Consider the following 13,239-nt stretch of genomic DNA (forward strand, 5'->3'; position numbering starts at 1 on the left):
TTCCATGATTAGAGATGTTGTTGTTGTTTCTCCATAATGGAAGATTTTAAAATGGAACAAATAAAATATTTCTTTTTGCACATTTTACCACAAAATAAAAGCTTTCTGTCGACTGAATTCATAACACAGACTTGTGTGCTTGAACTTTTAAAACATTTTAAATCTCGATTTATTTCAGGTGAAACCTGAAGTTGATTTAATTAAAGTTGTCCAAAGTTTATACAAAATAATATAAATTTTGTAGTTTTAATACAAAGATGTTTAACTCTGAATTCAACCGATAATTTGCTCTTTATCTAAATATAAACTGAGACTTATATAAATAATATACAGTATATATGAATATATACGTATATAACAATCGGACACAGTGGAGACGAGTTTAAACGACCTCATAGTCGTCCTGCTGACCTCTGACCTCTCTCGTGAAGGTGGTCTTCAGAATCGGAGGGTTATATTTGTATTTTTATATTTATTGTGTTTTCTTTCTCCCTTCAGAAACATTTCACACGATTGAACTCGTATCAGCGAAGTGACAAACGGACGTGTAGGATCTCTGCTGACGCGTGTGTTCCCTCTGTCTCGTCTTGCAGGTGCACAGGAAGATTCGGGAGGACTCGGACATGGCCCAGGACTCCCTGCAGTGCCTGGCCCAGCTGGCCTCCATGCACGGGCCCATCTTCCCGGATGAGAGCGCCCAGGTGTCCTACCTGGCCCACCTGGTGGAGGGCCTGCTCAGCATGATCAACGGGTCAGTGCGTCACTGTGTGCTCGTTTCAAGTGTGTCGTGCTGGTTGGCGGTGTTGAAATATCTCCACCACTGTTTGATGGATTGTTTTTAAACTTTGTGCAGACGTTCATGGCCCCCAGAGGATGAATCCTACTGACTTTGGTGATCCTCTGACTTTTACTCTTAGTGCCACCATGAGGTCGACACTTGCCGCTTTTGGCATGTGCTTGAGGAGACGAAATGTCGCGTTGATATCTGTAGTTATTCGGCGTTTGTGGCAAAGTGCAAACTATTATTCAGCATCCTGTTTGAATGATGATGTTTTAAAGATTGAACCAGTATAGTTTCTCTCTTAAAGGTATTTATTAGTGAATTGTGAGGTTATATGGACTTTATAGGGCAGGTTTACATTTGTTTGAAGTCTGTCTTAAAACGATACTCGTGCCATTAGTTGTTGGTTGCTGTAATAATTGCTCATGTCCATATTAGCTGTGACAGATGGAACTAATTCAAACCTGGCCATAGAAAGCAGCTCCCCCGGGATGCACAGCTTATTACTCACCCGCTACACTGAAATAGATTGACTTCTCTGAATGAGTCTTATGGTGCACACACATCACATGAAGTCAAAGGACAGAGCATTCACAAAACAGGTGTCATAAAAGGCTGCATTTCTTCCTTTTGTACATTAATATCTAAAGATGTTCTCTGTTAAACCTCAGCTGTGCGGTCCAGCTGCCTGTATTGTAGCTCACAGGCTCAGTAGCTGTTCATCTCTCTCCGCTATCTCAAGGATTTCATGTTTCTTACATTCAGAGACTCAACCAGTGACGGAGGCCGTCGTCAGCAGCAGCAGTGTGACTCACACTGGACCATTACGGCTTTATTTACAGGAAGTAATTGCTTGTTGAGTCTGTGTTTTTAATGGCCTCTGATTCTAGCATCTGTAGCCTCTGTGTGAAGCCGGCTGCAGAGGGACGAGCTGGTCCTCCAGCTCAGCAACAAGTACAGTCAACCAGCAACTCATCTTCTCCCAGTTTCCTCTACAAAAACAGAATTGATGTGAAAGTGGATCAAATTGTGTCTTTATTCTTCTCACAGAGACACTGTTTATTCAAAATCCTCCCTAGCAACCATGAAGCCACTGGTAGAGACTGCTGAAGTGTGTCAGGCTCGTCGTAGTCGTCCTCTAATCCAAAATACTTTAAGACAAAACGAATGTTTCATGATTCTAGCTGGAACCTGAATCCTACTGAAACCCATGATGCATAACTTTAATGTTCAAACCTTTTCTATTTCTATAGAAAATGTTCTATTAAAATAACCTGCTAACTGTGAATCTTTTGATTTTATTCAAATCAATTTCAAGCACGAGTCAGCCATCAAAAACCAAATGTAATTTATCTATTTTTCTAATTAGTATTCTGATGATAAACACCTCGAGCAGCAACGAGGGATTAACAGACATTCAAACCAAACATAAACACATGAATGAACAAGATACAACGGCACAAAACGAACCTTGCAGTAGCATCAACAGCATGTTCTACACAACATGAACGACAACTAAAAGGAATTTAACCGCCAGACAGAATAACATGACGTCAGAGCCGTGAGTCAGCCTGAACATGAACCGTACAGGAAAAACAACAACAGGAAGTACATTAGAGATGGAAAATAAGGACGAAGTGAGAAGAAGTGATGGATCTGAATTATAGATTCTTCTTTACCTTTCATATTGAGGTCTCTGCTCAAAATGACATATACCAATAATCTATATTCTGCACTGTTAATACGAGGTAAGTGTTCGGATCAGACGATTTGTAGAGCTTGTTCTTTTAAGAATACAACAATAGGGCTTTACTATAGAAGTTCAAAATATGATTAGATAATTAAAATAAATAAAAAATGACTAAGTAGGAGTCACATTTCTTTTATAGCACCTTTCTCGATCAAATGTTAAATATCAGACGATATAAAAAAGACAACATTTTAAAATGTATGCTTTTATATTCCCTTTTTTTCCTCAATGGTAGAATAAGGCCTGCAGCATGCAGCGTTTTGCGTGCTTCAGCTACATTCATTGAGCTGATCATCCCGTCACGAAGCAGCACTGAACCTGGACCCCAAAGCTCTGCCTGCATACTTCCTGCAGACGTGTTGGTTTGGACTTCCCAGTCAAGAGCGTCCAATCAGAAGTGAGGCAGCACTTGTCTTGAGCCTCTGTCCTGCAGAAATACTCAATCTTCACTCTGGAAATCAAGGAACCATTACCAAAGCCACCCACTCTCTCTGTCACTGTGTTGGACTGAATAAGGACGAATGCGTACCAAGTTATACTCGCTGTGTGAGTCTTGGAGCTGCTGCTTGTTGGCTAAACGGTCGTGGGAAGAGATGGAACTTGTGATCTTGTGCTGAGAAACGTACCGAGTTGTGTTAGTTGTGACGTTTGGAGCCCGTTGATTGTTCCAGTGTTTGTGGGCTTCAGGAAGATGCATTAAAAAGAGGGAACTGTTGTGTTTTTAGCAGCTGGCTGAGGCTGAGACTCCTAAACCAGCTTTCCTCTTTCTCACCTTTTAATGTCAAAGTGCCAATAACCCGATTGTTCCAAAGTATTTTTCATCTGTAGTGAAAGGAGTCTCTACTACGGCTGCAACCAACAGTTCTTTTTCTCTTTTTGAATTGAATAGTTTGGTCGATATAATGCCAGAGAACAGTGAAAACCATCCATCACGAAGCCCAGAGAGACGTCTTTGAATGTCTTGTTTTGTTGGATCAACAACGCAACAAAACAAGACTCTCTTATTTCTCTTGAAAGTCTTCTTTGTGAGCTTTTGGTTGGAAAAAGTCTCAAGTTCAACTTAACATTCCGCCACAAATGATGTCCATGTGGCGTCAAACCAGCCTCCTCTGTTTTGATCTACTCGTTGTATAAGTTAGAGGAAAAAAAAGACAAACAAGCAACAAACTACAGATATAGTTTAAAGTACTTTACAGATAAAGTACAATCATATAAAACAAATGTGTTTTAGGACAGATGTATTATTCATCTGTTGTAAAACTCTCTTTTTATTGTTTTTCACGATCTTTAAAATGTCAGAATAGAAAAAAATGTCTTTCACGACTTTCTAAAACCCAAAGAGACGATTTGTTTTTCTGTTTATCGTGATATAAATCAAAGAGAAGGAGCCAATTATCAAGATCATTTTCTGTCAATAAACTAATTAGTCTCAGATTAATTGTCTGAACTCTCGTCTGTAGAAGAGTCTCATGAGAGATTTCCCTCGTGTTTTGATTCAGTTTCACTCTTAATGCAGATTTCATCAGAACACGTTTTCTTTAAAACGCACTTTAGTCCACAGCTTAAGGAGCTAATGTTTAGTGGATAAAACTGCTGAATAAAGTTATTTATTAACCCTCTTGACTCTACAAACATTAGAAATGAAGAGACCTATATTCTTCACATTGCTTTAACTTTGAGTTGCTGTACGTTAATAGATAGTCTCACGACTACAATATCTGCGTTCATCTCTACGCCGACGATACTCTCCTTTACCTCTAAACTCTTCCTGCAGCCTAACTGTCGTAACGAATCACTTTGTGAAATGAATTGTCTTTATTTCCAGCTCAGTGAGGATGAGACCCTCTTCAGCGTGACGGTGGACGTCAATGAGAAATTATTTTAGCGTTTCATCCCCGCTGACCAATCAGACAGCTGCTGAGGCCTCCGCTCTGTTAATTCTGTTCTGCACTCTATAAAAACAGAACTGCAGCTGGTAGCTGCAGGACTTTTAACAATAAGAGAACACATTAGCCCCATTTTATTATCCCTCCGCTGGCTTACTGTTACTCTAAGAATACAATTTAAGGTTTTACTGTTCGGTCATAAAGCCTGAGATGGATTTGACCTATTTTGCCAACATGGCCCCGGAACCAAATGAGAAGAAAGAACTCAACGATTTGACTTCTCTACAACCGCTCTGTGCTCCTTAAAGCATCTCCGTAAACTGTCTTTAAACTGTGCAAGCACTCTATGAATTGATTTAATTTGGATCAGAGCTTGGTATCATTAGAAATCTTTTAGCTCTCGTACAGATTCATTTTAAGTTAAATCTGTTCAGATAATAAGAAAACAAGAGTCCTGATGTGACCAGATATTCAGTTGCTGCTACAGACACTTCAAAAAGAGGTTCAATAGCAGCTTTAAATCATGTCGTCGCCATCATCTGAGCGTCTTGTAACTATTTATAAAAGTCATAAATAAAACATCTTCTATGTTAGCAGAGGGGTTTTAATGGTGGTGTCAGTAAATACAGACGTAGTGTTTTATGTAGAGTTGTGGGTGTGTCTGTAGTCAAAGTGTTCTCCCCCTCTTTCTGTCTCTCTCCCTCCCTCTCTCTCTCTCTCTCTCTCTTCCCTCTCTTCTGCTCCGTCTGTAATCACCTATTCTTGGAGCTTTTTTCCAATTGCCTCATCGGAAAACCATGCGTAGAGAGAGAGAGAGGGAGGGACGGCCGATGTGCGATGATTGAACAATTCTGCTCGCAATTTAGCTCCATCTGATAGGAGTTAGCTCGGCCTCTCACAGTGTTCCTCTCTGTGGAGAGAGAGAGAGGTGTGTCGGCTCGGACCCAAACTCAGGATCAGGACTGTAAGGCAACAAGAAGAACGACAACAATGTGCAGAAAACGCAATGGATGGTGTTGGTTCAGAGGGGTTAAGAGAGGATTATCTCCTTGAGATGGCGTATTTAGAATTTCATCTTAACAGCTGAGCAGGATTGTAGAAAACCCTGGGGAAAAAAAACACACGTTTGCAGTATATGCGTCGTATAAGAAGTAAAGCCTGTTTAGTTTTGCATGCAGTCATGTACCAACGTATATGTTGGTTACGGAAGCCGTGAGAGGAAAGTGAGAAAAACAATCTATTCACACATTGTGTGTTGGCGAGTTATGTGACGGTCACGTCTGTCTTTTGGCTACAAATGTATCTTGATCTCCTGAACACCTGAACGCCTGAACAAGCTGTCCTTTTAGAATGTGAGGTAGTTCGTCCTTCAGCCTCTTGTGGCCAAACTGAGTATTACAACAACAAACAATATGAAATTTGATTTTGGCAAAAAACATAATCACCTGCTAAAAACCTTTCCCCCGCATGATTTAAAGATTTAGAACTTAAAAAGATTATTCTGTCTAAACCTTGTTTTTACCTTTTATTACATTATAAACACAGGAGAGAGAAAAAAAAACAATTATGGATTCTTATCAAAACCGTTTCTTCATTTTATGTATTTATGTGAAAACAGGTAATCATGACTGAGGGTTTTCTTTGACTACTTTTTGTAATAAATCTTGATAGTTAATTAATCTTGATAATTGATCCTCTATAACAGCGTGATGTGTGATGTTCATGTTGTCATGTTCAGGTAGTTTTGTGGCCTTATAGTTTAGTTTTATGATCATGTGATGTTTTTAGGTTGTTGTACACACGTTTCTGGTGTTTCCCTGCAGTGCTGCAGCTATTGAGACACATTGCATGTGAAGTATGTTTTCAATTTAAAACACGTTTTTGGATAAATACCAAGACTTTCCAGCTTGGACTTGTATTGTTCATCTGGAGCTTGTTGCCCCTCTTGTTCCTCTTACTGGATCTCTCCAAAGCGTACGTTGTATTTCAGACATTAGTTTTAGTGTCTGATCACAATTGTGCCGTGTGCTTTAATGCAGTCTTCTCATTTGTTAAAGGTTTCATAGAGAAGTGACTGAAAGTTTGGATGTTGAGATGATCAGTGAGGCAGCAGAGTTGAGTTAGATTTGACTTTATCTCTAATGGCTTTTTAAAACGAGCAACGCCTGAGACTGAAGTGTAACATTTTTAGCCACGCTAGCTGCAAGACTCTCTGGATGAGGATGTTGGTCGGTGGATCAGTCGGACTGAATTATCTCAACAACTGTTGGGTGGATTCACGTTAAGTTTTGTACAGACATTCGTGGTCCTCAGGGGATGAACTGTGCTGACTTTGGTGTTCCCCTGACTTTTCCTTTTAAAAATATTCCAATCTAGTTATTGAAGAAATACCTGCGAGTAGGGATGTCACGAGAATTCTGAAAAGCTGACGGTACTCGTTTTTCAGACTAATGAAGTCCCTGATAATCCTACATTCATCAAATCAGTGTGTGAATCTGCAGGAGGAGAGCTAGTCATTGTTAGCTGTTAGCTGTTAGCTGTTAGCATTCGGTGGGCAGAACAGTCCTGCTCGGCTAATTTAAAGAGCTAACGGCTAACGTTAACAGAGGTCGCATTGAGTTACATTATGATGCATTCAAGCTCTATTCAGTAAAAACGAGTATTTGGCTAAGATAAATTATAACTTCATCATGTGTTCAAATGTAGTTTTTTTTGGGGAATATGCTGAGATTAATAATACATTTGCAAAACCCAGTATGAAAATAGTAACATAGGAGTGTATGATGAAGCACACGGGTTTACTGATTTGTTTTTTAACGTGGTATGGATTATTTACATTGAGAACGTGTCATTGTGTTGAATTCTGACGTGAGCAATGACCTCACAAGCTGTTAGATATTTGATATTTAACTTTTTTTCTTCTTCTTGTGATCCTTCAAAACCTCGTCACATCGATCGTACGGCGCTGTGGTTAGTTGTCCAGATGGTGAAGAATTCAGATTACAATCTAAAATAAAACAGTTTATGAGCCAGGTATGATTTCAGCACTTCATCCTTCATGGTTCGATCTGATGATAACAGTGTAATTACAGTGTAATTACAGCCGTTCTGTGTCATCGTGTGCTCAGTGTGCTCTACCATGAGGCAGAAATACCATAAAAATAACCTCAGAGTCAGCTGTGGAAAAGCTGCTCGGGGGTCAAGTTGCCCACGAGTTTTGATTACGGATCAATTTTCACGTCTGCGTCCAAACCTCAGTGTGTAAACTGGTGAAGTGACCTCAGCCTCACCCTGCAGAGTGGAAAGAGTCCTCGAGCCAAAGAGAAGGCATCAAAACTCATCTCATGTTAGTGTCTCCTTTATTCCCCAGGATTGAGATCGAGGACTCGGAGGCGGTGGGCATCTCCAACATCATCGCCAACCTGATCTCCATGTTCCCAAGAAGCACTCTGACGGCGCTGCCCAGCGACCTCTTCACCTCCTTCATCAACTGCCTCACGCTGCTCACCTGCTCCTTTGGCCGCAGCGCCGCCCTGGAGGAGGTGGTGAGTCACGACACCTTCATCTCACAAAGAAACGCTGCTCTTCTTCACTGAATAATAATAATAGCATTATTCTACCCATGGTCCATGTTCTACCTCATTAGAAGTCTTACAATCTGTCGCTCACTTTGCACAGAGGAACAAATCGTCTGTTAAATCACTCGCAGTCAATTCATTTCAATAAGAGTTTATTAGATCATCTTAAATAAACACAGCTTTGTTGTTTTTCCTGCTTTCCAGTCCGGTGAATTTATCTTGTGAGCTTCTTGAATTCATTCCAGATGTTGGAGATGTGATCTTGTGTATTATTACATAAAGAAGGACGATATACAGTTACAGGCCCGGACATGATCTGCTATTTGTGGAATCTGTGTCCATGAGCTCCTCGTCTGTTTTACAGTGACCGTTGCTCTTTAACCCTTTGAACCCTGAAGCACTTTCAGGGCGTTTTTTCTCTCCCGTCACATTTTTCTCTCTTCACTGATATATTTAAGTTCTGCAGCTCTATAGAAACAGAACAATCATGACTAGAAATAGAGAGAACTAGAACATTTCTCTTGTCTGTTCAGTGCAGAGTTTAATGTTTTTTTACAGGATCTGAGTAAAGCAAACAGTTTATTTGGGGAATGAAATATCACAATTTTGACCTTTTAGTTACGGTTCGTCACACATGATGTGTTCAAGGACCGTCGTAAAGAAGATTATCTGATGATATATTGATGGTTTTTAAAGCTTCTAGCTGTGATAAACGGTGTAGTTTTGGCTTTTCTGTCCCGCTGGCTGGTTTTGGGGTTCAGATCGTTGATGTAAAATGATTTACATAAAGATATTTTGCATATGTACGACCTGAACAATACACTTCACTGGATGGTTAAAGACAACCGAGCCACTGAACCGTCTCATCATGTCGTCCCTTTGCTCCTCCGGTCCTCGCTCAGCTGGATAAGGACGACATGGTTTACATGGAGGCCTACGACCGGCTGCTGGAGTCGTGGCTGACGCTCGTCCAGGACGAGGAGCATTTTCCTCGCGGCTGCTTCGTCCAGCCGGCAATCCAGGTGTTCAACTCGTACATCCAGTGTCACCTGGCTGCTCCGGACGGCACCCGGAACCTGGTGAGCCTGTTAATTACCATGAATACAGTGTATTCCTCTCAGCGGAGGCAGCTTCAAAATGTCTAATGTCTTTCTGGGCTCAGATGATGTCGTCCTCCTGACGTGTTGAACTCACTTTTTCCTCTCTGCGCACCCTGAACCCTGAACCCTGAACCTCGCTCCTCCTCCTCCAGTCAGTGAACGGTATATCGTCTCACGAGGAGGACGAGATCAACGAGATACAGGAAGACGACCGGGAGCTGTTCTCAGACCAGCTGTCCAGCATCGGCATGCTGGGACGTGTGGCGGCGGACCACTGCATCCCCCTGCTCACAACGTAAACACACGAAACAGTCCTATTCACGTCCTCTCCATAGGACCACATTTAGTTACGTTCATGTATGAAGCTCACAGTTATCTCCAGCTTTATGTTCTCTCAGTACGTTCGTAGTTTAGTTTGAGTTATTGGAGATTTATTGCTCTCGTGTCGTCGTCCTGCAGCCTGCTGGAGGACCGAGTGACGCGGCTGCACGGTCAGCTGCAGAGGACCCAGCAGCACCTCATGGCCTCATCTGATCCCGGATCAATGGACCGCAAGGTCCTGGACGACCTCTATGAGGACATCCACTGGCTCATACTGGTCTCAGGTCAGCAGCGGGACTTACTACGTTGTTTCTTTTACTGTTTTTAAAAGGACCTTTTGATTCATTATCAATGTTCCCTTTAATGTGTCTGAGTGCACACTTCTCTCACTCAGGATGTTGTGTGAATCTAGTAGTACATATATTAATATATTGTGAAGTATGTATATTTAGAATGTGTGCAGGTTTACTGTTTAACTTTTAGATCTTTTAATAAATGATGTTTTACCTCATTAAGCTGAGTTACGACCTAGTATGAAGTATTTTAAAATCAGTTTCCACGAAAGCAAAACACACACACACACACACACATACACACACACACACACACACACACACACACACAGTACTGAAGTACAAACAGCAGTATGATGTTTTAATACACTAAAAGATGTGTTTTTCCCAGTGCAGTTTATTGAAAACAGACTTCACACGCTGCTGATGAGAAATGTTTGTCCCGTTTAAATTTAAAGGGTTAATAATGTTTTCATATTTAATTCTGATACTTCAGCTGCCAATAACGATTAGTATTCTTATTATTACTTATGAATTAATTGATTAAAGGCAGCGTTGGTAATCTTATCCAGAGTACCGACCGTAGCTGTGATTGTCTGATTTATAAAATGAATAAAGAGATAAATCAGTTTCCAAAGCTCCAAGTTGACGTATTCAGATGCTTTTCAGTCCAAAACAAAATATATTTAATTTATTATCAAAGAGTGAGAAAACATGAGCCGGTGGGAACAGAACATTTGGAGCGAATGACGATTGCTTATGAAAGTTGTTGTAGATCAGCTTGTTGTTCGTTCGGTTCTCCTGGATTCCCGCTGCAGTGATGATCCACTTCTCCTGATTCTAGACGTTTTATATTTTTATCAAACGTTTTGGAAAAACCTTAAATCAGCAGAGTGAGCAGAATGTAATCTTTTTTAAAATGTTATTTAACCTCGAGGAAAGATTAAAAATCTCTTTTCTTTAAGAGACCGGCAGCAGCACAAATAAAAACAAACGTATAACAATTTAAAATGAAGACAAAGAACAAGATTATCAGACACTGTGAGTCCTTTAGAGTCTCCAATGGGTCTCCAGAAGGTTCAGGTGGCTTCTTCTGTCCTCAGCAGGAATAAGTCCTGAGAGAGAAGACTCTTAACTCCTGCGTCTGTCTGTGCGTCCTCCAGGGTATTTATTAGCAGACGACTGTCAGGGCGAGACCCCGCTGATCCCCTCGGAGGTGATGGAGTTCTCCATCAAACACTCCACAGAAGTGGACATCAACACCACGCTGCAGATCCTCGGCTCTCCGGGGGAGAAGGCCTCGTCCATACCGGGCTGCCACCGCACCGACTCCGTCATCAGGTATTCAGTTATGTGGTTGTTTTGTCTCTAACGGGATACAGCAGAGAGTAGAGACGGTGAAATACTAAAGACATATAAAGTACTTCATGTTTCTGCATTAGTGTGCTGTAGAAACCTCAAACGCTGCTCCTCCGTGTTTAGGACAGAAAGCAGAACCAGAAGCCCGGAGAAGTCGGTTCATAATGTAGCAGATTCTAGTTTCTACAATATCTTTCTGTTCGTGTATTTGTGTTCTTGCTGCTGAGAGCTGCTGAGCAGCAGTGAGTTTGTCCTCAGTCGGGTCTGAAGGCTCCGTGAGTGTTGAGAGGAGGAAGGTCGAAGCCTTGAATCTCCAAACGTAGCAGATATGTGAAGGAGGAATGTGACAAACGGTAGCTGCTTCTTATTCGTGGGTGAGCTGTGAAGGTCTCCGGTTTAAGGAATGTTTAGCGAAGTATTTCCGTCGGTTTCGATGGTCCGACTACGTCCGATTAACTCAAGGACGAGACCGACGAGATGGTGGAGACGAGTGTTGTCGCCGTTCATCTTCGTTCGGCAGCCGGACCTCCACAAAGCTCCCAGAATAGAGCTCCTCTCTGCCCGAGGCCGGGCCCAGTTATTCAGAGGTTTAGTCTCCTCACGTTCACACCCAAACACCGTCTCAATGTGCAGCCTGTGAAAGCTCCATGAAGACGGCTCTCTGCTCACAGCAGGACTGCAGAGAGTGATTATTTGATTCAATCAGCTGTTTGACATAATTTGAGGGTGTTACATTTTACATTTAATATGCTAAAGATATTTAATTAAAACGGCAAATCCTCAAATATTAGAAGCTGGAAATAGTGAACGTTTGATGTTTTTACTTGGAATTATAAGTTTAGGCGTCACTTGTAACGGCTATCTGCCCGGACACAGAAGATATTTGACTAATGACATCACAGCCCATAAAGTTTTGCAGTTAGTTTTTTTATCCACATCGGTAAAGAATAAAGTACAAGAACACAGGAAGCAGAACAGTGACGGAGAGAAAGATTAACGATCATTTCCTCGATGATGAGATTTTTCAAAACGAACTCTTTCTGTCAGAGCAGAAATGTGTTTATGATTATTTAATAAACACAGCCTCTCTCGTTGCTGCATTGCATTCTGGTCCGTCTCTCTGCTTTGTCCCCGTGTGGACGAAATGATGTCTCTAAAAATACACCGACGCTCTAATGAAGCGGACTGCAGCGATGCAAACAAGCGTCTCCAGTTGCTGCTATGAGACGGGATCTATCTTTTCAACAGCAATTAAACGAGCAGCCAGAGAGAGAGAGAGAGAGTGTGTGTGTGTGTGTGTGTGTGTGTGTGTGTGTGTGTGTGTGTGGGTGTGGGGGTGTGGGTGTGGGTGTGGGTGGTCAGATAATCACAGTGATGACAATGGACGGTCACAGCAGCCAATGATGGTGTCTGTTGAAGGTCGTCGAGCCTCTGCGTTCTCTAGATTGTTCAGTGTGTGTGTGTGTGTGTGTGTGTGTGTGTGTGTGTGCACGTGTGTGTGTGTGACAGTAATGACTGCAGAGACGAGAGGCCGATGGTGCCAGGTTTCCTAACAGCGAGGGTCCGACCCCCCCGGCCCCGTAAATGTCAGCGTGGTTTTGTTTTCTGCAAACAATGTGAAACTGTCGTCGACGGACGGACGGACCCGTAAGCTGCTCTAAGCCCTCTGAAGGTTGTGTGTGTGTGTGTGTGTGTGTGTGTGTGTGTGTGTGTGTGTGTGTGTGTGTGTGTGTGTGTGTGTGTGTGTGTGTGTGTGTGTGTGTGTGTGTGTGTGTGCGCGCTGACTTTGTGAAACCCCTCCTTCTGACTTCATCTGATTAGAAGAGTCTCGTCCTCGCGGTGCTCCTCTGATTAAATCTGTGTTTTGTTCTCAATCATTCTCTCGATTAAAGACGATGCAAAAACAGTTGAGTTGTAATTATTAATCATGGCGGGCGTCATCAATCACATGACGACATGAACGTATTTGCACGTTTGTTGACATGTTTCGGCTGCTGTCAGGTGCAGAAACTATGAATTTAGCTTCTCTCTGATTCCTTTGTGTTGTGTGTTGTTTGTGGTGTTGAGCTCAAAATGATGTAAAAGTATTTAAATATAAGCTGCTCATTCTCAGCTGCTTCTATCCTTCAGACTTTCTCTCTCTTCCTTCCTTCCTTCCTTTCCTCTCACAG

At 41.9% G+C, this 13,239-nt stretch overlaps 1 protein-coding gene across 1 annotated transcript in view; it reads left to right on the forward strand.

The window, feature by feature from the left end:
• Positions 1-13,239, forward strand: part of xpo4 (exportin 4) — a gene marked incomplete at its 5' end in the record, with an annotated part of 42,933 nt that overhangs the window by 21,810 nt on the left and 7,884 nt on the right. Inside the window, 6 exons of the mRNA XM_079170847.1 lie at positions 594-751; positions 7,788-7,962; positions 8,898-9,074; positions 9,248-9,390; positions 9,555-9,700; positions 10,873-11,050. Coding sequence (XP_079026973.1) covers positions 594-751; positions 7,788-7,962; positions 8,898-9,074; positions 9,248-9,390; positions 9,555-9,700; positions 10,873-11,050 — 977 coding nt within the window. The remainder of the gene's footprint in view (positions 1-593; positions 752-7,787; positions 7,963-8,897; positions 9,075-9,247; positions 9,391-9,554; positions 9,701-10,872; positions 11,051-13,239) is intronic.

The sequence above is a fragment of the Pholis gunnellus genome (genome assembly GCF_910591455.1).
Source record: "Pholis gunnellus genome assembly, chromosome: 12".
Lineage (NCBI taxonomy): Eukaryota > Metazoa > Chordata > Actinopteri > Perciformes > Pholidae > Pholis > Pholis gunnellus.